We start from the raw sequence: 24,692 nt of genomic DNA, 5'->3' as shown, positions 1-24,692 counted from the left end.
GCACGACTTGACTCAAGCCAGACTGAAATCACAAATTTGTGGACCTAAGAATTGGAACTTTAAGGTTAAGACTTAAAACGTTCTTGAGAATTGAGAGTTAAGACTTGGGACTTTAAGGTTAGGTCTGAAACTTGCAGGTTAAGACTCAAGACTTGCTTCGGACTTGTAGATTAAGATTTAAGATGTGCTTGAGGTTTGTGGGTTGAGACTTGATACTTGCCTGAGACTGGTAGGTTAAGACTTGATGGTTAAGCCTTAAGACTTGGTTGAGGCTTGACAGTTAAAATCTACAGTTGGCAACAGTTGTTCAGTTGTATTTGCTGGAACTATCATTATATATTCTGATAATAGCACATGAAATGGGTACTTTAGGGAAAAAATCCAACTCCTTTGGCTCCACCTACAGCCTGTAATTGTATTTGCAAAAATCCATCAGTTTGGTAAAGCGAGCAGGAGTAGCTGCTTTTCAATCACCAATCACAGAACTGAACGTTGTTTCATTTCGAAATGTCCGACTAATGCCAGGCTTACACCGAACGATTCTCACAGTCCCAGACTAAAAACTGAAGTCTTTAGTAAATCTTAGGAGTTTTACTGGAGTCACAGCGCGCTCCCGTCATCTCGATTGTTAAGTTTAAGGTGGTAATCTGCGCTGTTTCATATCAGTCTTTTCCTAGCCTTGGGTTTTCGATAATAACATAAGTCCTGGAATTTCGTAGACTTAGGCCTACCAACTGTAGTTTTAAGCCTTAAAACTGGCTTGAGACTTGACGGGTAAGACTTAAGACTTATTTGGGACTTGATGGGTAAGACTTAAGACTTATTTGGGACTTGATGGGTAAGACTTAAGACTTGCTTGAGAATTGCAGGTTAAGACTCGATAGTTGCTTGAGACTTTCAGGTTTAGACATAAGAGTCAAAGGTCAGCTTAAGATAGATGGGACTTTATGTGACTTGCGCATGAGCAACTTCCACCTCTGTCTATAAGATAGAAATAGGATGTTTTACGGTGAATAATGTACAGAACACCTCGTACCTTTAGGATTGAATCCTAAATACAGCACACATTTTCTTTATGGTTCTAAACAATCATTTATGACTGAGTGAATAATTTGATCATCTCTGCGTTGATGTAACATTTATGCTTGTTAGGCTCGTGTTCACTCTGCTGTGCATCCTCGCCACTGAACAGATGGACACATTATGGGAAATGTGTTGCGTGAGATAAAGGACAAACAACCTCATTTATTTAGAGTAATTACAACAAGGTGTCACGGTGACAAATGTGGTCAGCAGAAAGCTTCGTGTTGCATCTTTAACCTTCACCCTGAGCCGCTCGGCCGATGGAGCTGAATGGAAAGAGTCAAACTTATTGACAGCAAAGTGTTTTCTCTGCTCTCTGTATTGATCCAGAGTGTCTGCACAGCCAGGACACAAACAGGACCAGCTATGGATCTCTGGCACTCGTTGCTTATTGCTTATAGACCAGCTATTGATCGGACATTGATTGTCCATTAACCCAAAGGGAACTCTCAAGGGCCCAAAAGTGATGAAAAGCCCATTTAATCTCCGGCTCGCTGGTTTATGGCCGAGACGCATTTATTTGAATTCTTGAGGAACACCTGAAGTCTGTCTATATTTACCTGTAACAATTTAGCTTTACAAACAAGTGAAAACATAGGTTGTACTTTTTATAACTCCAAATGTGAAAGTTGCAGAAAAACAACCATTTCTAATGTGAGTGTAGACATACTGTACATTTTGTCTGTTTACATGACAGTAATGTTTGACCTAAACCCATCCATCCAGTTTTGCTAACCAAACACAGCACTTCTCCCATAATCACTCGTTTTGCTTTAAATCCACATCGACAGCAGGAACTTCTTGTTTTTTTGGCCCAAAATCCAACTGTCCAACAAACTCCATTGACATTTTTCCAAATTTTGAGGGATGAGGGATCCCTCCTCTGTTGCTCACCCTGAGGTTTCTCCGATTTTTCCCTGTTAAAAGGGTTTTCTATGGAGTTTTTCCTCAGTCGATGTGAGGGTCTAAGGACAGAGGATGTTGTTACGATGCCATGTAAAGCCCTTTGAGACAAACTCTTTGTAAAAACGGGCTATACAAATAAAATGGCCTTGCCTTGCCTTATAAAATTCCAGCTTGTAAACCAACAAACAGCCCAAACTGATGTGTGGTTTATGTTTGTTCTATAAGAATTAATTGTTAAGGTTTATATTCATACTGTAAAAGCAGCTTCCAATCGGAAGAGAGACTCGGAGCCTCCTCTCTTCTGATTGGCTCCAAGTGACACCAACCTGTTGTTACTAGAGCTGCAGAGTGAAGCTTAGAGAGGAGATAGAAAACTACACTGAGATGGTTTTTAGGTCTTTGCTTTGGTAACTTGGTCTTTAATGCGATGGCACTTACTACGTCTTCTACTGCTGCTGCTGTTGTTGATGCAGAGTGTCAGTGAGGTGTTTGTTGTGTCTGAGCTGCTGGTCAGAGACTTCCTGCAGGAATCAAACCGTCGCCTCCCGAGAATGAAAATGCTTCTGCAGAGCGAAGATGAAACCTGCACGAATTACAATGCAACACGTGAAGCTGTTTACACCCTGAGGGCGTCACGTTCCTCCTCTACTTTTCCTCACCTTCTCTCGTTTTTCTCACCCCTCTCCTTCATTTTCTCTCTAATTTACTTTGCTCAGTTTCACACTCCCACCTCCTTTCTTTTCTGCTTTTTATTCTCTTCTCTTCTGTCTTCTTTGCCCTTTTCTCCCCTTTGTTTTCTCCTTCTCTTGTTCCTCTTCACCGTCACCGTCCTGATCTTTATCTTTATCCTGCTTCCTGTCTATCTTACAATCGCTCTCAGATCAAGATGACTCTGTTTGATCCACTCGAACGCAGCGTAGATCCTGATCACGACTCTGTGGAGGTTTCAGCGTCAGATTTTCTGAGCTGTTCTAGGTGACAAAGACGTTATTGTCCTCAGACGACCTGGCAACATATTTAGGTAACTGCCTCACATAACCATGACAACAAAGATCATCAAGTGTAGAGGAAGTACTTGCTTTTAAATCGTGATCTCTTCATAACTCCAACCAAACCATGACATAGCTGTTGAGTTGTGAGTTTAGAAAGTCGACCTCTGGAGTTGTTTAGGTTGGAGGACGTGTGGTTTAAAGGGATAGTTCACCCAAAATTCAAATTTCACTCATTATCTACTCACCCTCATGTCAACTAAGAGCTGTGAGTCCTCCGTGGCTTCTCTGAGTTACAGCGGGACTCCGTGCAACAGTATTTGTCCATATAATGGTTGTGAATGGATACCACTTTTCTTCTTCCAAAAAGACACACCAAAAAACATCCAAATACCTCCATAGTGCTCGTCTGTAATGTCCCTCTTGTATTGAAGCCCCGACATGAGAAATTGTTCCGCCGGTCAGTGCAAATCACACGAGATTTCCACTGACACAGGAAGAGCAGTGAACCGAGACACTGGGAGCTTCCGCTACAAACAAGCTTCAAACATAGACTTATTGAATTTTTTTCGGAACAATTTCTCATGTCGGGGCTTCAATACAAGAGGGACATTACAGACGAGCACTATGGAGGTATTTGGATGTTATTTGGTGTGTCTTTTTGGACGAAAAGTGGTATCCATTCACAACCATTATATGGATAAATACTGCTGCACCGAGCCCCGCTGTAACTCAGAGAAGCCACGGAGGACTCTGAAACTTCTCCCAGCCCTTAGTCCACATGAGGGTGAGTAGATAATGAGTGAAATTTGAATTTTGGGTGAACTATCCCTTTAACACGAGGTAGAAACAGCTTTCAGTTCTCAATATTCGTCTTCAAACAGGAGTGTCCCTTGTTTTTCCACCGTCTCCTTTTTTCTGTCGGTCCCTCTCACTTTATTCTTCTCAGCCCGCCGTGTCTCCGTAGATGTGCTCCTACATCTTCAGACTGATCCGAGGCCCTAACGTGTCACCGAATATCAGAAAAGCCATCGCTTCGCTCTCTTTTCCCAGTTCGCAGTCTTTCAGTCTGATTTGCTGCAGGTCTGTCAAATAAACCTCCAACTCTTGTCTGCGCCTGGTAATTAAGTGGCTGCCGAGTCTCACATCTTTCTCTCCGAGGACGAACTTGTGAGGAGGCCAATTATTATTCGTCGGCTAGAAAAGAGAGAAAAAAAATGTCCGTTTGGGTTTTTCACCTCGGTTTCTGTCTGTTGAGTAGTTTCCCTGAATGTTCACCGAGTCCTGTGAACCCGGTGATGTAACGTCCCTGCAGCTGTGGACGGGCTCTAATGTAAAAGGTCTGACACTTCTGGCTGTGAACATAACGGGTCGGGTCGGAGCTGTAATCCTGCAGCTGCCACCGCACAATTATCTGCATCGGTTAAACTCACCTCACCTCCGTGCACAAGGTGATGAAACCCGAACGCAACAGCAGCAGCAGAGTCGCCGACAGCTGAGCCTCCTCCACTGTACTCAACTGTAAAAGCTGATTTTCATGATGATTGCACAGTCAACAGTCGACCGCAGAAAAAAGAGCTTGCAACCTCCAATAAACCAGCGAAGAAGAAGAATTAAACATAAGAACACACTTGCTCATATGTGTCAGAATATAATAAGTTGTGTCATGTTTTCATGTCTCTAATACACATCTAAACATTCATTTAATTTCTATATATAAACTTTACATACATATAAAATAAGAATATATATGTCATATATGTAAGAATTATTTATGAAGCCTATTATAAAACATGTATTTTTCATAAATGTGACATATATACCTAACACAAGTTACATGTAGTCTAATATTCACATATATCACTAATATGTGTACAGTGTATGTGTCAAATCTCCTGTAGTTAACACGCATATATTATAGGTTTATATTATACACATGGTACGTACACATATATATAGTCATCAATATTTGTTAATATAAATACAGATATGTATGTTTAAAAAACATATGGCTAACATTTTGTTTTGATAAATTTGCATAAAACACATTTTACATTGGCTATATCATAAAATCATATCCTCACATATCTAGTGCATGGATGTATATAGTATATGTGATAATAACATGTGAAATATATGGCAACATCTGTAATATACTGTATAAACCACCCCATAATGTGCTTTTACGTATATTATGGGATGTATTGGCTCTGGTCTGAGTCTTCCTCTCCGTCCCTCTGTCCTCTCCTCCTGTATTGACGTCCTGTCTCCTTGAAGAATAACTACTTACTTGCGCTCGTTCTAACTGGGTTTTTCTGGCTCTTTGTTTTTGTGTCTCTGTCTCTGTAAATGTTCTTTTGTCTCTAAACTAAACTTTTCAACTTCGATGAACATCAAAACAAAAAGAATCTAAAGACACCTGAATAAAATGTCACTCCTGCAGTTTTAGTTTGTTTTAGCACTTTTTCCCCTCTATAAAACAGACGTATTACTCTTCAGATAAATATCCTGAGCCAGTCATCAATCCAGGCTTTTATCCGACTTACAGTCCAACATGGCGTCTGAGTGTTTTGGCAGCCGTTCAGACTGATAGATGAACCGTCTGCCGCTGCCAGCTTCTCCTCTCCGGCTCCCATTTCTCCCCCTCTGATTGGCTAATTCTCCTCCACAACAAGATTAATGTCGGCCGGAGAGGAGGAGGTCTATCTGCTGCATCTGCTGTCAGGGCGCCGCGACCTCTGACCTCCTCAATGTCAGCCCCTTGTACAGAGCAGCGCACATTTAATTAGGCCTTTTTTCTCTCTCTGTGGAAGTGACTCAGCAAAACGAGATGAAGGAAGGAAAGAAAGAAAGGAGGGAGGAGAGGGAGAAGTGAAGAAGTGGGAGCAGGAAAAAAAGAAAGTGATGATGAAGAAGAGGAGGAGGAGGAGGAGGTGGAGATGTAGAACAGATGGAGCCTCAGTATAAAACATACATCCTTACATCATACATATGTTCACAACTTATATGAAATACTAATTGAAACATTTACACATTTATTTGGTATTAGATGTTGTAACCATATGTGTTACTGACATTTAAAGCAACATATATACAGTACATATGAATTATATTTGCTTATATATGTCTTTCTGTTTTTTATTCATTTATTTTTTTACATATCAATCTGCACAAATAGAGCACATTTCATAAAAGACGCTGTATCTCCTTTTCTAGAAAAAAAGCAGGGATTTTGGTGAAACCCAGCCATGTTTAGCTTGAGTTTTCTCAGGAACGGAGGCACGTAGAAACAAACGGTTTGTGGCCATTTGAAGCAGAAAGTTTCACCTTTCAAATGAGCCACAGTATGTGTTGGTGGCAATAATATAAAATACACTGTGGCTCTACAAAAATCATCAAAAATGGTCTAAATTGCCGGTACACTTGACTAAAACTTTGGAAAGGAGCGCGGCACTCAATGAGTTAAATATCCACAAATATCGACTGGCTTTGGGATGGATATATATACATATATATTTATCTTAGCACATATACATGCATATTTGAATAGACCAGAAATATATATAAAAGTTTTCCAATTTGTGCTAGGTTTAAAATATTATATAGTATGTTTTAATTGTAGATGTGTTGATTTATTGGTCTCAAGATTGGGGAATTTGCAGTATCGCAGCAAAGTGAACTCAATGATTATAAAAAAAATAATAAAGACGAATAGAATACAAAATAAAAGCAATAAAAAAAACTGCATTCTTCGACCCATGTCTGAGCTTTTATGCCACTAAAACTTAATATTACATCTTGTCTATGGGAAGGTGTCGGCACAGCGCCACCTACAGGCCGACTGTGCAGCCGCTTTCATCACAAGGAAGGAATCTTTATTTAAAAATGTCATGATCATTCTTTTTTATTTAATTTCTCAATTAAAGGTTAACACGCAGCTATATAAAGAAATACAAAATATCACGTCGTATAGTTCAAACATGACAAAATGTTTCACAATAAAAGACCAAAGACGTCGGAGCTGAAGCAGAAATAACGTGTGAAGGAGCGCTGAGACGGTTACGTAACAGTGTGTCAGTACACCTCTCTGCAACCAGACTCACACACCAGCCTGCGTGTGTGTGTGTGTGTGTGTGTGTGTGTTTTCTTGGAAACATGAGAGGACCCAGTCAGATCACTGTCTCCATGGCAACTGCATCTTCTTCCTCATCTGTCTGTCCTTCTCACTGTCTTTCCCCCTGCTCTGGTTTTGTGTTTTGTTTTGTTGTTGTGTTGTGTTGTTATCACGGAGGAAAACGGAGACACAACAATTCATAAAAAATGAACACAAAGACCAAGAGACACAAAACAAACACAAAGAGACACACATGACTGAAAAATAAACTCAAAACAACAACACAAAGACTCAAAACAATAATACAAGATACAAAAAACACAAAACACTCATAATAAAACAATCATCAAGAGAGAAATTTAAACTAAAAACTGTAACGACAGTAAAGAGACACAACTGACGACAACAACGACACAGTTTGACGTCCCTGTGTGTGTGTGTGTGTGTGTGTGTGTGTGTGTGTGTGTGTGTGTGTGTGTGTGTGTGTGTGTGTGTGTGTGTGTGTGTGTGTGTGTGTGTGTGTTCGCCTGTCTGAGCTCATGACGTCTCTATAACTGTAACTCTCCTCGACTCTCGTAGTCGCTGTCAGCTCAGCGCCTTTGATCAAAGCATGTAACTGTAACACACAGACACACACACACACTCAGCTGCTCAGGTGTGTAACATAAACTCATGTATTTACCTTTCATGTTGCAAGGTTAAGTTTAGTTTGATGTCGAACATGTGCGACATCTGCTACACACACACACACACACACAGATACTTACAGTTTCATCTTTTCTCATCGTCTAGAGTCACTGTGATTCTCATGTTGTAGCTGCAGGTTTTAACTCATTACTACAGTTAGTTTGATCCAGGACCAGCAGGGTTCCTACGCAGGTCTGGGAAGTATGGAAAAGGGAAACTATTGTATGGAAATACTGTATATTTATCTTAATATATCTGTGTTTGGTCTTATCTTAAAGGGATAGTTCAACATTTTGGCAAATTGGCCCATTGCCATAACCGCTATAGTCATAGCAGTAGGTTCGTTACCTTTATTTGCAGCAGGCTGCTCAGAGCTACGCTATGGTGGCTGAAGGAATTTCTTGGTTTCCCTCATCAAATACAAAATAGGGTTTTTGTCCGCTTTCGTGGACAAGTTGTGACCTGCACATTCACCACGCTATGAGATAATAATGGAACGTTATGAAACGGAGCCGTTTTCGAGGTAAATACAGAGACTGCTTGATGAAAAACTGTCCCTGAAGGCAACGCGCATCAGCTGTTTTGCATGAATTTCCCTCTAAAACAACTCTGTCTGGTAACGTTGTGTTATTATCTCATAGCGTGGTGAATGTGCAGGTCACCAACTTGTCCACCAGAGCGTTGTGGAGTTGTTGGATTGTGTATTTGATGAGGGAAACCAGGAAATCCCATGAGCCTCTGTAGCGTAGCTCTGAGCAGCTCACGGCTCTGCTCCGCCGTTCTAAAAATAGCTTGCACCGACAATTAAAGGTAACGATACTACCCCCAAAACTATAGGAATTATGGGCCAATTTGCCAAAATGTTGAACTATCCCTTTAATACAAATCTGTGTTTGGTCTTATCTGAAGTTATTTGGGTTAATTATTTTGTATGCACTATTGTACCTAGCTACAATCACCTGGAAATTATTTGGTGGCATAATGGCATACAAATTCAGAATAATGAAAACAAACGATTAATTGCACAATTTATTTACATGACACACATCTAGTTACTCAAATGTTACAAATTATTTGAATTTTTTTTACAGAGAAGTCTGGAAATTAAAGTGGAAAAAGTATGGAGTTTAGACATTTCAAATGTGTAGGAGCCCTGCCAGTGGTTTCTAACATAGAGGTTGAGGCCCTACAGTAAATCTGACTGGTTGTGTGATGATTCAAGGGAGAAAAAAGAGGAAAAAACCAGAGCTGTGATTCACACTTTTGTTTTCATTGGTTGGATTTTTCTGTCATTATTGGATTAATTCTACCCGACTGAATCTAAACGACTCTAAACACATGACTCACAGTGAGATGAACAGATTCTTTAAAACCGGGTCGTGATGCAATAAAACTGATGTTGATGTGATTTGTCAAATGTTTATTTTATAAGCTCAAGTCTAAACAGCAACGGTGAGTTTACACAGCTGCAGCGTTTGTGTTGAATTATTCATGCACCTGCAGCAAACTGGACTTTTCCCATGAACCTCAGACACCGCGCTGTCCTGTTGGTGCTGCGTGATGCATTAATGCATGTTCAACCGTCTATACCGCATCATGTGTGTGTGTGTGTGTGTGTGTGTGTGTGTGTGTGTGTGTGTGTGTTATGCGTGGGTGGGCGATGTGAGTCACGATTGTGGAAAATCCCACTCTCCTCCCTCTCCTCCTCCCTCTCCTCCTCCTTCCCTGAGACTCTGCGGCACTTCCTGCGACCACGGCGACGACGACGACGGACGTATCAGATGTACTAGAGGTGGTCATGGCAACACGCAGGTGTATGATGAACCTGAGGCGTTCCACTTGTTCCATTCATCTTCTCTCCAAAGGGTGAATGAATGTGGTGATGATTGGTGATTGGTCATGGAGGCTGGGTTTTCCAGAAACTGACGCCTGCTGTGGTCAGTTTGTTCATCAAACAAAGATGGACGTCACACACCGGTTTCTAAAAACTAAAACTCAAAACAAGAACAACTACGACACAAAACAGAGACTGTAAACAAGTTTGGATGAAGCCTCAGTGATCTCACCCACAGGTTTCTAAGAATGAACTCAAAATAACAATAAAAAAGGTATAAAACATTTTTTTTAAAGGCTAAAACCAACAACTAAAGGTTAAAAACAAGACAAAAAACAACAAAAAGACTCAAAATGATGACAACCAAGTCACGAAACAGAGATTGTTAACAAAAACTGACGTTACCTTACGTTTTTGAAGAGCGGGCTGCTCTACTATCGCCATCTTGGCAACGTCTGACTCCGCTCCCTAACTCCAAGTAAATCTCAACCACCTGTCACTCCAATAGACCACACCCCACAGTTATGCAACATTTACAGGGTTTCCGTGGGTCATTAAAAAGCATTAAAAATAAAATGTGCTAAAATGAACGCCTTAAATGGCATTAAAAAGCATTAAATTTGATTCTCGGACGCGTTAAATACATATATGTTTTTAACTTTTGATGAAAAAACAATATTACCAATTTAGTCTTAGTATATAAACCTTGATTTTGCACGGAAAGTATGCAGACCCAAGTATTTGGGTGTGTAGGTAAGTATACGTACGCACACTTATGGTAGGCATGGGCATTTAAAATGTTTGAAATGGCATTAAAAAGGGAATTAAAAAGCATACAAATTTGATTTTCTGGCATGGCTGTAGAAACCCTGATTTATTTCTGCTGTAAAGTCATGAAGACATTTTAACATGGGAGTCTATGGGGACTGACTTCCTGTTGGAGACTCACTCTAGTGGCCAGGAGAGGAACTGCAGCTTTCATATTCATAATAAACTCATTAACTTTTTCTAAAGCAATAACGGAAAAAGACGCTGAGCGGTTCTTTGAGTCGTGAACACAGACTCTGCTTGTGTTCAGTCTATTAAACAACTGAAGAGCCTCTTGTCCCTTGATAAAGGATGAAGAGGCTGTTGAAGAATTCGAGCTGCTCGTTTGCTGCCTCCAGAAACACATGAATAAAGCGTTATTGACTCCCTTTAATATATTTTAATGACCCGAACAATAAAACGGAGGAATTAAAGTTTCGACTCACACGGAGCAGCCTTAAAGGGATAGTTCAACATTTTGGCAAATTGGCCCATTGCCATAATCGCTATAGTCATAGCAGTAGGTTCGTTACCTTTATTTGTCGGTGTAAGCTATTTTTAGAACGGAGGAGCGGAGCGGCAGGCTGTTCAGAGCTACACTATGGAGGCTAATGGAATTTCTTGGTTTCCCTCATCAAACTCATCAAATACAAAATCCCAAAACTCCAAAACGCTTTCGTGGACAAGTTGTGAGCTGCACATTCACCACGCTATGAGATAATAATGGAACGTTACAAAACGGAGCCGTTTTCGAGGTAAATACAGAGTCTGCTTGCTGAAAAACTGTCCCTGAACGCAACGCGCATCAGCGGTTTTGCATGAATTTCCCTCTAAAACAACTCTGTCTCGTAACGTTCTATTATTATCTCATAGCGTGGTGAATGTGCAGGTCACAACTTGTCCACGAAAGCGTTTTGGGATTTTGTATTTGATGAGTTTGATGAGGGAAACCAAGAAATTCCATTAGCCTCCATAGTGTAGCTCTGAACAGCCTGCCGCTCCGCTCCTCCGTTCTAAAAATAGCTTACACCGACAAATAAAGGTAACGAACCTACTGCTATGACTATAGGGATTATGGCAATGGGCCAATTTGCCAAAATGTTGAACTATCCCTTTAACTTTCACAGCCGGTATCAGTCGTCAAAGAAAACGCCGCCACTACAAACTGTCTTTGTGATGTCTGTCGCTTCCTGCTGCTTCTTTTATTTGATGCACTGTCCCTTATTTGCTCCTCTTGCTTCGCTCTCTACTCTACTTTCATCTCACAGCAGGAATCGCAGCCTCCTCTCCATTACGTCTTTGAAAGCGCCCGGCCTTTCGTCTCTCTGGGTGGGCCGCTGCAGATAACAAAGTCCTCCAGAACAGAAAGTCCTGACTGTGTATCGGCCTTTTTCTCTCTCTGTGTCATTACAGAAAGTCAGCGAGAAGGTCGGAGGGGCGGAAGGAACCAAGTTAGACGATGACTTCAAAGAAATGGAAAAGGTAAACAAACCCACGGTCACATTTCTGTTTTGTACAGTAATAAAACCTCTGTTAATGTATTTACAGTCCTGATGAGCCAATAAAACCTTATTAGATTACCCTAGTTGACTTTTCAAACTTTTAAATTAAATTTAAACGAAATTATTAAATTTAATTTAAAGGGATAGTTCACCCAAAATTCAAATTTCACTCATTATCTACTCACCCTCATGTTGACTAAGGGCTGGGAGAATTTATTTGTCCATATAATGGTTGTGAATGGTGCTCACTTTTCTTCGTCCAAAAAGACACACCAAAAAACATCCAAATACCTCTATAGTGCTCGTATGTAATGTCCCTCTTGTATTCAAGCCCCGACATGAGAAATTGTTCTGCCGGTCAGTGCAAATCACGCAAGATTTGCACTGACACAGGAAGAGCAGTGAACCGAGACACTGGGAGCTTCTGCTACAAACAAGCTTAAAATATAGACTTATTTAATTTTTTTCGGAACAATTTCTCATGTCGGGGCTTCAATACAAGAGGGACATTACAGACGAGCAGTATGGAGGTATTTGGATGTTTTTTGGTGTGTCTTTTTGGACAAAGAAAAGTGAGCTCCATTCACAACCATTATATGGACAAATACTGCTGCGCAGACCCCCCGTAACTCAGAGAAGCCACGGAGGACTCTGAAACTTCTCCCAGCCCTTAGTTGACATGAGGGTGAGTAGATAATGAGTGTAATTTGAATTTTGGCTGAACTATCCCTTTAAGTAGTTTTGTTTTCATGGGGTTTAGCTCCTTCACAATAAAAGCCCTAAATGAATGCTGTAGGTCACGTTGGATGAGTTTCATGAGGACTGACAATAGCTAACAGTTGAACAACAATTAAACACAGGGTTTTTTTTTTAGCTGTCGAATTCAATTACAGTTTGTTAGCTTCGCTGAGCCTGAAGATATTTCTGCACATAACCTCCAGTAGAAGAGCAAGTTGACATTGTTTTCAGTTAACGAGCTTTAGAGATGCTGGTCAGTGGTTTTTGTCAAGGATCCAGACTGTAGCCTCGTGTATTTTTGCTCTGCAGAAGGTGGACATCACCAGCAGAGCAGTGTTGGACATCATGACCAGAACCACAGAATACCTACAGCCCAATCCAGGTAGGAAACACACAGTCGTACGCAGTAGCAAAAAAAAAAAACCAATATCAGCATCTAAGTCGTTGCTTGTTTTGCTTCTTTGCAGCCTCCAGAGCCAAGCTGAGTATGATCAACACCATGTCAAAGATCCGGGGGCAGGATAAGGGGCCGGGTTACCCACAGGCTGAGACCGTCCTGGGTGACGCCATGTTGAAGTTCGGACGGGAGTTAGGGGAGGAGTCCTGCTTCGGTAAGTAGGAATCTACACGTTTGTTTTCATTCATTCCTTTCCTCTTACCTCTTTCACTCTTTCTTTATCTCTCTATCCATTACCTGATGAAGGTCCTAGTAACATCGTAACTCTCAGGGGTGGAAGAAAAAATCGATTCACATATTTTTTTTGACGATTTTTAAATCGATTTCTTTTTTCAAAAATCAATTTTTTTTTATTTATTTTTTTTTAAGATTTTTTTTTTTATTTTTTTATTTTTATTGTGCAATGTGCATTTGTTCGCCTTTTTTTACATACAGAGAATCCAGGGTTTAAGTTCACTTTATAATGGAGTAAGTTAATGTATAGGCTCCTACAGTGTTTGTGTGCAGATAAATGTTAAAATGTATAATAACCTTAATAACTGACTTACATGTGATGTGTATTTTTGGGGGAAATATGGTTCCCGGAATAGTCTGTAGACAATCATAATCATTCAACTGTTTCGTTGGTGTTAAAAATGCAGACTAAAAATCGAGAAAATCGGCAATGTCGTAGAATCGCAATTTGAATCGAATCGGCATCCAAAAAATCGTAGAAAAATCGAATCGGGAGAAAAGCGAATCGTCCCAGCCCTAGTAACTCTTATTAAAACCATATGCAAGTTAGACAGTGTGCTGGAGTTTTCCTCTGTTCTGGTCCTCTCCTACGCACCTGTCTGCTTCTGTAGGTGTGCATACGTTTTTAGTGTTTGACTCTTTCTCTATCTGCCATCCCGTCCTTCCAGGCCTGGCGATGATGGACGCTGGCGAGGCGATGAAGGAGCTCGGCGAGGTGAAGGACGCTCTGGACATGGAGGTCAAACAGAACTTCATCGACCCTCTGCAGAACCTCCACGACAAAGACCTCAAAGAAATACAGGTGAACGACTAAACCCAACGTTGTTCCCCAGTCAGAGGGCTTCAGAGAAAGGGCTTGTTTGATACTAATACTCTACTAATGCCATCGAGTAGTTGCATGGCTCAAACGCTGCTCTCCAAAGTGATTTATATTCCATCCTCGTCCTCCTCTGCAGCACCATTTGAAGAAGATGGAGGGCCGCCGTCTGGACTTCGACTACAAGAAGAAGCGTCAGGGGAAAGTCCAGGACGATGAAATCAAACAGGCGCTGGAGAAGTTTGACGAGAGCAAAGAGATCGCAGAGCAGAGCATGTTCAACCTGCTGGAGAGCGACGTAAGGACAATCTGATCTCTTGTGTTGTAAAGAATTATAAATAACGTTAAAGTTAAAGGGACAACGAGGAGTTTCTATTTGGTTATAAAAAAGTCTCACGTTAATGTGGATGAATCTACGTTACCCACACTTGTTAATGGGCCCATTTTCGATAAATATATCGTTTTGTCTCTATCGTTATTTTGTTATTATTAGTGGTGGCAGAAATGCTGGGCGAGCCGACCAGCGTTTCTTTACTTTCGGTTTCGTGGCGAGTCATGAGAATAACGCCGCCGAATTGCCGTTTATGGTCGGAACTACGACGGTATGTGAACCTCTTTGAACCTCTGACTTTAATTCTTGATGAATGAAAACATGAGTCTGTCTTGCGCCGGTCAAAGAATTTCACGGTGCGCGGAGGCTCATAAATGTAGTGTGAAAACACTTCGCTTTTCCAAAACTCCTCGTTGTCCCTTTAAACAATAAAAAACACTTAGTGTATGAAAACAGAATATTAAAACAGAAAGTCAAGTCAGTTTTTATTTATATAGAGCCAATTCACATCACAAATAAAAATAAATTTTAAAAAATATTTCCAAAATAAAAGCTCAAAGGAATACTTGTACTGTTGCTATAGGAGTGTGTGTGTTCGAAACTGCCATGGAAAAACAAAGGGCAGCAATCCTGTGCCATGCTGGGCCGGGGTCTGGCTCGGATACACAACAAGGCTCATGCAGTCATAAAAATGTGTGTGTGTGTGTGTGTGTGTGTGTGTGTGTGTGTGTGTGTGTGTGTGTGTGTGTGTGTGTGTGTGTGTGTGTGTGTGTGTGTGTGTGTGTGTGTTGCAGATCGAGCAGGTGAGCCAGCTGGCAGCGCTGGTCCAAGCTCAGTTGGAGTACCACAGCCGCGCTGCTGAAATCCTCCAACAGCTCTCCAGCAAGATGGAGGACAGGTATTGATTTATCCGCCCACCGGTGATAAAAATAAACCTGTGGAAATAGATCTGTGTGATTTGATAAACCCTTTTTTTTTTTATATAACTACGTCTGGCCTTTATCCAGGATAAAAGAAGTGTCCAGTAAACCAAGGAAGGAGTACACTCCCAAACCCCGGATGACCCTGGAGCTGCTTCCCCCCAGCGAGAGCCACAACGGGGGGATCCACTCCGCCAAATCCCCTGGAAGATCACCAGGTAGAGGGAGTTCATCTAACTCTTCTATACAACAACATTGGGACAATAATGGTCCAACCCAACACAGGGTAGTCATAGTGCAAGACGAACTGCACAGAACTTGAACTCAGCATAATGTACCTTCTCACCTGAAGAGACCGTTACTCTATAATGTAAACACTGATCCAAGCTAGTTTCTGGTGCACTGTCTCTTGGTGTTTATCAATAACTCTAGTATCACAGTAGATGTTTGAAGGCGTCTGATCACAATTGTAAAAGGAATTGAGGAGTCCTTAAAGGGATAGTTAAACATTCTGGCAAATTGGCCCATTGCCATAATCCCTATAGTCATAGCAGCAGGTTCGTTACCTTTAATTGACCTATGGCTAAGCCACGCCCCCAAACACGATGAGCCAATCACAGTGCGCATAGCTAGCCCATACACTCGGACATTCTCTGCTTCCACGTCCATTGAAATGCATTGCAGTTAGTCAGATTTCATTCGTTTTTATATGTTTTTTCTTGACATTTTAAGTTTAAAATGGTCAAACGGTGTTCATGGGGTACATGCAACTTCCACACTAGGTATCCCGAGAGGCTGGCCGACTGGGTGGATTTTTTTAACCCTTTCCCAAGCCACATCTCAACCAAGAGAAGTGTCTCTGGATAAAGTTATGCAGTAAGTTAGACCACAACACCAACTAAACGTGGATAAACTTAACAAGGATGTCTACATCTGTTCTAAGTTAAGTCAACAACGTATTTGAGGCAACATATTGTGAGAGATGTTTGGATGTTAGCCAGCATCACAACTAAGCATAAAGCCCGCTAGCTTAATGCTAACGTATAATGCAAAACTCCATAGACAGGCTAACAGAAGTTAGCCCGTCGCTATCGGCGTTTCGCGGCAAACGGCAGCCATAGCAGTAAAGTTAAGTTAAGTTTTGGTGACTTCGAGATGATATTTAATCTTTCTGTCTCCAAAAACCATCAATTGCCTCCTGTGAAATGTCTCCTACTGTGACAGTTTCCATAGCGCCTGTCACTGAATGTTGACTGTTTGTCCGAGTGAGTGGAGGGGGCGGGGCTTAGCCATAGGTCAATTGTCGGTGCAAGCTATTTTTAGAACGGCGGAGCAGAGCGGCGAGCTGCTCAGAGCTACGCTACGGAGGCTCATGGGATTTCTTGGTTTCCCTCATCAAACTCATCAAATACACAATCCAACAACTCCAAAACGCTCTGGTGGACAAGTTGTGACCTGCACATTCACCACACTATGAGATAATAACACAACGTCACCAGACAGAGTTGTTGTAGAGGTAAATTCATGCAAAACCGCTGATGCGCGTTGCCTTCAGGGACAGTTTTTCATCAAGCAGTCTCTGTATTTACCTCTAAAACAACTCTGTCTGGTAACGTTGTGTTATTATCTCATAGCGTGGTGAATGTGCAGGTCACAACTTGTCCACTAGAGCGTTTTGGAGTTGTTGGATTGTGTATTTGATGAGTTTGATAAAGGGAAACCAAGAAATCCCATTAGCCTCCGTAGCGTAGCTCTGAGCAGCTCACGGCTCTGCTCCGCCGTTCTAAAAACAGCTTGCACTGACAATGAAAGGTAACGAACCCAAAAGTGGTTGTTGCAGTTGACGTACAATTCTTCTGACTCTACCTGTCTTATGCTCTCCTGTCCTAGCTCCCATGGACCAGCCCTGTTGCAGAGCGCTGTACGACTTTGAGCCAGAGAACGAGGGCGAGCTCGGCTTCAAGGAGGGCGACGTCATCACCCTGACCAATCAGATCGACGACAACTGGTACGAGGGCATGATCAACGGCCAGTCGGGCTTCTTCCCCATCAACTACGTGGATATCCTGGTGCCGCTCCCTCATTAGGTCCCGCCAATGACCTTAACCCTTTTCCCCCTCGACCAATCAAGACACCCCGAAAACAGCCTGTATTTGCATAAAAAAAACAAAACCACGCCCTCCTTCTACTTCTTCTGTGCTTCTGTGCCATTCTGCTTTCACGAAAATGGAGCGAACTGAGGGAGGAGCCGGAGTCGAGGCAGTGGGACATCGACCGGAGAAGAAGAAGAGACGGGAGAGGAGGATTTTTTGTACGATAAATGCAGAAGAGTGGGAGAAGAGCGGGATTGAAAGGAAAGAGACGAGAAGACGAAGAGATGATGATCTTCTACTACGGCGCGGTGCTCGGCCAGGCAGCACCGAGGCTTCGGAGACGAATTGCGAATAAGGCACGGTGTTTATGTACGTGCATGTATGTGTCTGTATGTGCGTTTTGACCTGGTCCTACTCTATTATGATGATCAAGCCAGCACAAGTACCTTCTTGTCAGTTAAAACGGCCTGACAGCTTTTTGTGATACTGTCTTCTTCCTATCTTCTTACTTTTCTCACCGACTGTCTTTCTCTTGGAGTAATTCTGTCTTTTCTACCTAGACTTTGCCTTCTTGTGCTTTTCAACAGCCCTAGATTTCTCAGCAACTGTCACAGTCTTCCCCTCCCTCCTTCCTTCCTTCCTTTCTGTCTTTCTTTCTTTCTCTCTCAGCTAGCACTGCCTTTCAGCATGGCTCCATACTGTATACAGACCACTTAACCATGATCCAGAGCTGTAGAAGGTCATCAGATCCTTCTGTTAGAGTATATCAAGCACTTCTTCTAACATCCTCTGCCTCTCTGTAGTCTGCGTAGAGTCTCAGCTCAGTGGCTGTTTGCATGAACCAGCCAAACAAAAATTTCAGCAATGGCTTAAAATGTAGTTTTTCGGGAGTGCATCTTTTGAATAAAGCCGTATGTGCAATAAGACAAAGAAGAAAATACTTGATGCCCATTTTGATGCCCATTTATCCATCAATGGGAGTTTTAGCAGGTGTTAGAGGTTTGAGGGCCATTCAGCATGTCAATAAACATGTCAGCGAAGGAGACTCTGGGTTAGATGATACACTTGACAGCAGCGATACGCTCACACAACCAGCACAGGCCAGTTTTACCAAACAGAGCGTTTCTTCAGGTTGGCAATTTGATGAGCCTTGACTCGATAAGGTATTCACAGAGGAAAAGATGCTTGTTTTATCTCTTTGTGTGATCCTAAGTTACCCCTTCACAGTGTTTTTTGTGTACTGTGTGGAGTAGATGCTTGCTGACTTGTCTTATCTGTGACTTTTGCATGCAGGACTGTGTGAACAGTGGTAGCCATCCTTAAACTCCCAAACACAAGCATAAAAGAGAGACAAGTTTCAGCTCTGTTTAGGTTCACCAAGTTGCTAAACAGGGAAAACCCCAAAAAATGAGATGACCCACCACTCATGTCCAACAGTCAAATGAGAATGTTCTAGAATCTATTGTCTCAAAATTACATCCGTTACAACATTGGGCGCTGTGGAAAACCGAGGTTTCTATAATGTTTTAGATGTTTTGAATATTCCAGAAAACGTTCTACAGGTCTCAGAACATCTGTACCTAGCATTGAGACCTGCAAATATACAACTTTTGACAGGTCCATGGAGCGATCTAGTAGAAACATTTTGAACATTCCGGAACCTTGGCAAAGATTGAGGCTCTTTTTTTGAACATTCCGGAACCTTGGCAAGATTGGGGTTCTTTTTTGAACATTCTGGAACCTTGGCATAATTAAGGCTCTTTTTTGAACATTCCGGAACCTTAGCGAGACTGAGGCAGTTTTTTTTAACATTCTTGGACTGTCTGAGACTGTTTTGGACGTAATGAACATACTACAACAATCAGGAGAGCTCACAACTTTGTGAAAATGTCAGAAGTTTACACAGGATTCAGAACCCTCAGTATATGCTGTTGTAGTTGTCCCTAACCCTACCCCTAACCCCTGTAAACAGTCATTAAGATTACATTTGAATATCCCAACCTGAGCCTATCAGGTCAGTAGGCAGTCAGTATTCATGTTAACAATTAGCCGTGCTAGTTCTCTTGAATGTGCGTGACACTTAGCATAAAGAGGGACTCGACATCTCACAACCGACCTTTGTATTTTAGTATTCTCTGTGAGGCAGCATTGAGGAGCTCACTCTGAGACCATATGAAAAACCTTTATGTTATTCACAGCTATAGGCTTTTTAATAATGTACAAATGTTACATACAGTGACAGAACTACCTTTTACAGACCAGACACCACTTACAGTACCATCAGCTCATGTAAAAACGCTGGTTAAACCAAAGTTGCGGGGTCTTGCCTTTAATGGCAGCAGAACATTTTTTTAATAGAATGTTACTGTTCTTTCTCACAGCTACACAGGCTGAAGGATGCAGTTTTAGCACTTGTTCACTTTTACTAGCACAAGTTTTCGTTCAAAATTAGACCAACTTGAGTTGTGACAAGCAACTTTAGAAAATAGTTGATGGCGGCTAGAGATCTGATAAAACGCATGGTCAAATTTTCAGACTGAACAATTCAATATTATGTTCATGATTTGTGGGACTGGGCAGTCAGTTTGGTGCTGGGTTTATACCGACTCCATTGTACATAAAATAAAAACTAAATGGTGTCAAAGATTGACTACAGAGCCTGTGATGTACCCTGGTGCACATATGGAGCTAACGTTAGCAACCTTGATAGAATGCTTGTTTTCATTTTCCATAAGATTTTAAAACAAGATTAGATTTTTAAAAACACTGAACCCACGTAGTTGGATATTTTAAGCTTTGACTGTAACGTTAAATTAAAAAATGTTGGGTTTTTCTATCCAGGACTTATTTATAACGTAGTCAAACATCTGCAGGAACCTATGCTAGCATGGCTAACGCTACTGAGCCAGATACGGTTAACCGGCTAGCCTTTTCACTTAACATTACAGTACTTTGACGCGCTTATGGTGATGCAGTGTTGAGCAGAATACAGAAGTTAAACGTAAAGTATTTGGTAGTTTAATACTGAATACCTCGACCCAAAGGTGACACATACAAAATACAAGGAAAAATCAACAGTCGTACGTCACTTTCTCTGTGTCAATTCTTTCTCCTTTTTGCTTACTGAACATTTATCAATCAATCAAATAACGTCAATACAAAATTTCCACACAACTATTTAAATTTATATTAGAATATCAAAAATCTAACTTTCATTGGTGATAATGACTCTTCTTAGATAAAAACCATAAAAATGTCATCACTGGTCAGAGGTATTCTGAGTTTATTGTTCTCAGAGTTTATTTGGTACCTTTCGGTGTTTAGAAATGTACAGGTCCATCATTATTGTACTCTGGGTGCTTGTATTTCATAGTTACCAATCCCTGTGGCATGTCAGTGTCATGGTACTATACTGTGGTTGTTTTTGCTGAGTCATGACGGCATATTACTGAATTGTTTTTGCGTTTCTGTAGCTACAGGTCAGGGCCATGAAATGAGACGCATAGCACCAGTTCCTGACAAGTTTTAGTTGACAATAATAATAATTTACCAGATTTTCAGCAGAAATAAAAGCACATATAGACAGTAATAGAAATAGAGACGGAGAAGGATAAAGAGAAAAGCAGTTTTAACCAGGTTGAATGTCATTTATCAACTGTTAATAAACATCAGATACCAAGGCAATAAATGAAGACTTAACAGTAAAATCTAATGTTTTAATAAGAGAAAGAGATCTATCTATCTATCTATCTATCTATCTATCTATCTATCTATCTATCTATCTATCTATCTATCTATCTATCTATCTATCTATCTATCTATCTCAAAGAGCTTAGACATCTCTTCCATTGCCAAAGCAACAACAGCAACACAACAGCAACACAACAACGACAGACAAAGTTAACAGTAGGTCATCAGTCTCTCTTTCCTCACTGTTTCGGCCTCATACCTGCTTTTCTTGAACTGTTACAGGTTGTTGTAAAAGACGGGGTTTTGGAGCACAACTGTGTTCAGTGTCTTTTTTTTTTTTTGTTTTCTTTGTGTTTGTCTGTGTGGTCTGTGTGAGTCTGAAACCTGAAAATGATTTTTATTTTTATTTTCTTGAGTCCGCCTGTGGAAAAGTCTGTGAGCTGCATGCAAATGAACCGCTTCACGTCCGCCGCTGTTTGAGATGGTTTTCAAAAAAATAATAATATTAATAATAATAATGGGGATGTGTTTGTCCTGTTAGCGTTTCTCTCACGCTGCAGTGAGTCTGTGTAAACTGATACTCTTCATTTTCTACTTTCCAGCCACTTGTGTTTCTTTTTTTTATGTTTGACTTGCTTAAGCTATATTTGTATAGCACTCCTCTTAAAATTACAAAGTGCTTTAAGACTTTTTTGAACTTTCTTGAATAAGTTTTTATTCATTTTTGCACCTTATTTGTTGCTCTTTTCTTTTATTATGTGTTTTTGTTTTTTTTCTTCGTCATGATTTGCCCTCTATGGCGACTTGTATTCTAACCTCAATGAGGGACTTGTACAGTGTTACCCCTCCATCTTCCCTTTTCATCCATGATGACAGTCAGATCTCGGCCACGTCACCTCCTCCCTGACCTCAGCTCCAACGAGGCCCTCGGACCGACAGATCGGCTTTAGTTCGTCATAATTCACCCAGTGGCACGATAGCTCATGAAGCAGAAATAATCTCTCTTTTCTTTTTTTTCCTTTATCTCTAAACCTTAAAGAGTCTATTTTTCTGGCCTAATGAACTTTCTAATTTGGACAGCGGTCAGTGAATGCATCTTGATCTCAAAACTTCATAGGTCTTATCTGATTGGATGGAGACGCTTAACTTATCTTAGGCAAGCACAAAGGACTACCCTGGCCAATCCACACCGTAACTGTCAGGAAAACTAGTTGACTTTTCAAACTTCGTTTTTTGTGGATATTTAAAGGGATAGTTCACCCAAAATTCAAATTGCACTCATTATCTACTCACCCTCATGTCGACTAAGGGCTGGGAGAAGTTTCAGAGTCCTCCGTGGCTTCTCTGAGTTACAGGGGGTCTCGGCGTAGCAGTGCATGTCCATATAACGGTTGCAAATGGATACCACTTTTCTTCGTAACAAAAAGACACACCAAAAGAGGAGCTTCCGCTACAAACAAGATTGAAATATAGACTTATTTAATTTTTTTCGGAACAATTTACCATTTTGGGGCTTCAATGCAAGACGGACATTACATACGAGCAGCATGGAGGTATTTTGATGTTTTTTGGTGTGTCTTTTTGTTACGAAGACAGTTGGTATCCATTTGCAACCGTTATATGGACATGCACTGCTACGCCGAGACCCCCTGTAACTCAGAGAAGCCACGGAGGACTCTGAAACTTCTCCCAGCCCTTAGTCGACATGAGGGTGAGTAGATAATGAGTGCAATTTCAATTTTGGGTGAACTATCTAAACTATTACCCTTTAACAATTTATTTCTTAATTCAGCACATTTAAGATAAAATACTTTGTTTCCTGTGACGTGACCTCCTCCTGACCTCCCAAGAATGCAAAGAATTCACTAATGAACAAGAACAATAATGTTATTTTCACATATATTGTCTCATTTTTAAGGTGTAAAAGCCAACCAAAGAGGTTAATTCTGCTCTGCTTTGAGGGAAATCGTTGTAAAATCGAGCCTTTGAGTCTGCAGCGTGACGTTCAGGTTCGACTGACGTGGCCTTGGTCCGACTGACCTGTGGCTGTTCCATGATACTGTTTGCCTTGTGGCTGTATTAAATAGCCCTATGCCTATGAAACCTGGTGTCTTCTGGTGAGCTACATGTGTATATGTGAGTATTATATATACACACACCTTGTTGCTATTTATTTATGTACTGTATGTATTAAGTTGGTTATTTATTTATGTATTTATTTATATATTTATTTATTCCTGCGTCCTATTTATCGGTTCGGCACCTGTGGCGTATTTGACGATGATGTCAATACATTGGTGTATATGATGTGGAGGAGGGGAGGGGCGGGGGTAGGGGTGGGGGGTGGGGGGTGGAGGGGAGGGGGAGGGGGCGTGGTCAATGGAAAAAACCTAGCTGTGATACTAACTCTAACTGTTGCTCTCCTCGTATTGGACGATGATATTAATCTAAGACCACTGTATGTATAACTGCTTGTTGTGAAGATGAACTACAATGTAATGATGACAATAAAGAAATAACACTATGATGATGACCGCCGCAGACACAAGAGTCCAATCTGTTCTTCATAGATGGATAGATGGATGGATAGATAAGATGGATAGATAGATAGATAGATAGATAGATAGATAGATAGATAGATAGATAGATAGATAGATAGATAGATAATAATTATATAGATTATAGGTATTATTATTATTATAGATAGATAGATGTTCTTCATAGATAGATAGATAGATAGATAGCTTTATTTTTACAGACTCCAAGTCCAATAATTAGATAGATAGATAGATAGATAGATAGATAGATAGATAGATAGATAGATAGATAGATAGATAGATAGATTTTTACAGACTCCAAATCCAATAATTATATAGATAGATGTTCTTCATAGATAGATAGATAGATAGATAGATAGATAGATAGATAGATAGATAGATAGATAGATAGATAGATAGATAGATAGATAGATAGCTTTATTTTTTTACAGACTCCAAGTCCAATAATTATATAGATAGATAGATGTTCTTCATAGATAGATAGATAGATAGATAGATAGATAGATAGATAGATAGATAGATAGATAGATAGATAGATAGATAGATAGATAGATAGATAGATAGATAGATAAATCCCATGAGCGTCCGTAGCGTAGCTCTGAGCAGCTCACGGCTCTGCTCCGCCGTTCAAAAAATAGCTTGCACCGACAATTAAAGGTAACGAACCTACTGCTATGACTATAGGGATTATGGCAATGGGCCAATTTGCCAAAATGTTGAACTATCCCTTTAACACTAGTAATGACACAACATGCAATTCCTTGTGTTAGATAGATAGATAGATAGATAGATAGATAGATAGATAGATAGATAGATAGATAGATAGATAGATAGATAGATAGATAGATAGATAGAGTGCCCCTTGCTGTACAAAAGTGGAAATGCAACAACAACCAGCTATAAAACATTATTTGCTGAGTTACTGGGCACAG

At 40.7% G+C, this 24,692-nt stretch overlaps 1 protein-coding gene across 2 annotated transcripts in view; it reads left to right on the top strand.

Annotated features, from left to right (window-relative positions):
- LOC311002125 (endophilin-A1-like) overlaps positions 1-17,506 on the top strand; it is a gene marked incomplete at both ends in the record, with an annotated part of 31,765 nt that extends 14,259 nt beyond the window's left edge. The window contains 8 exons of one of the 2 annotated variants that reach the window (XM_083993370.1): positions 11,834-11,902; positions 12,970-13,042; positions 13,128-13,271; positions 14,020-14,153; positions 14,308-14,466; positions 15,294-15,397; positions 15,507-15,637; positions 17,310-17,506. In XM_083993370.1, coding sequence (XP_083849496.1) covers positions 11,834-11,902; positions 12,970-13,042; positions 13,128-13,271; positions 14,020-14,153; positions 14,308-14,466; positions 15,294-15,397; positions 15,507-15,637; positions 17,310-17,506 — 1,011 coding nt within the window. Of the gene's footprint in view, positions 1-11,833; positions 11,903-12,969; positions 13,043-13,127; positions 13,272-14,019; positions 14,154-14,307; positions 14,467-15,293; positions 15,398-15,506; positions 15,647-17,309 lie in introns of both variants that reach the window. The other variant, XM_083993369.1, reaches the window with a different exon arrangement.
- Between the last annotated feature and the right edge of the window lie 7,186 nt (positions 17,507-24,692).

Source organism: Trachurus trachurus (genome assembly GCF_905171665.1).
Source record: "Trachurus trachurus genome assembly, chromosome: 18".
Lineage (NCBI taxonomy): Eukaryota > Metazoa > Chordata > Actinopteri > Carangiformes > Carangidae > Trachurus > Trachurus trachurus.
This window is presented reverse-complemented; position numbering and strand designations above follow the sequence as displayed.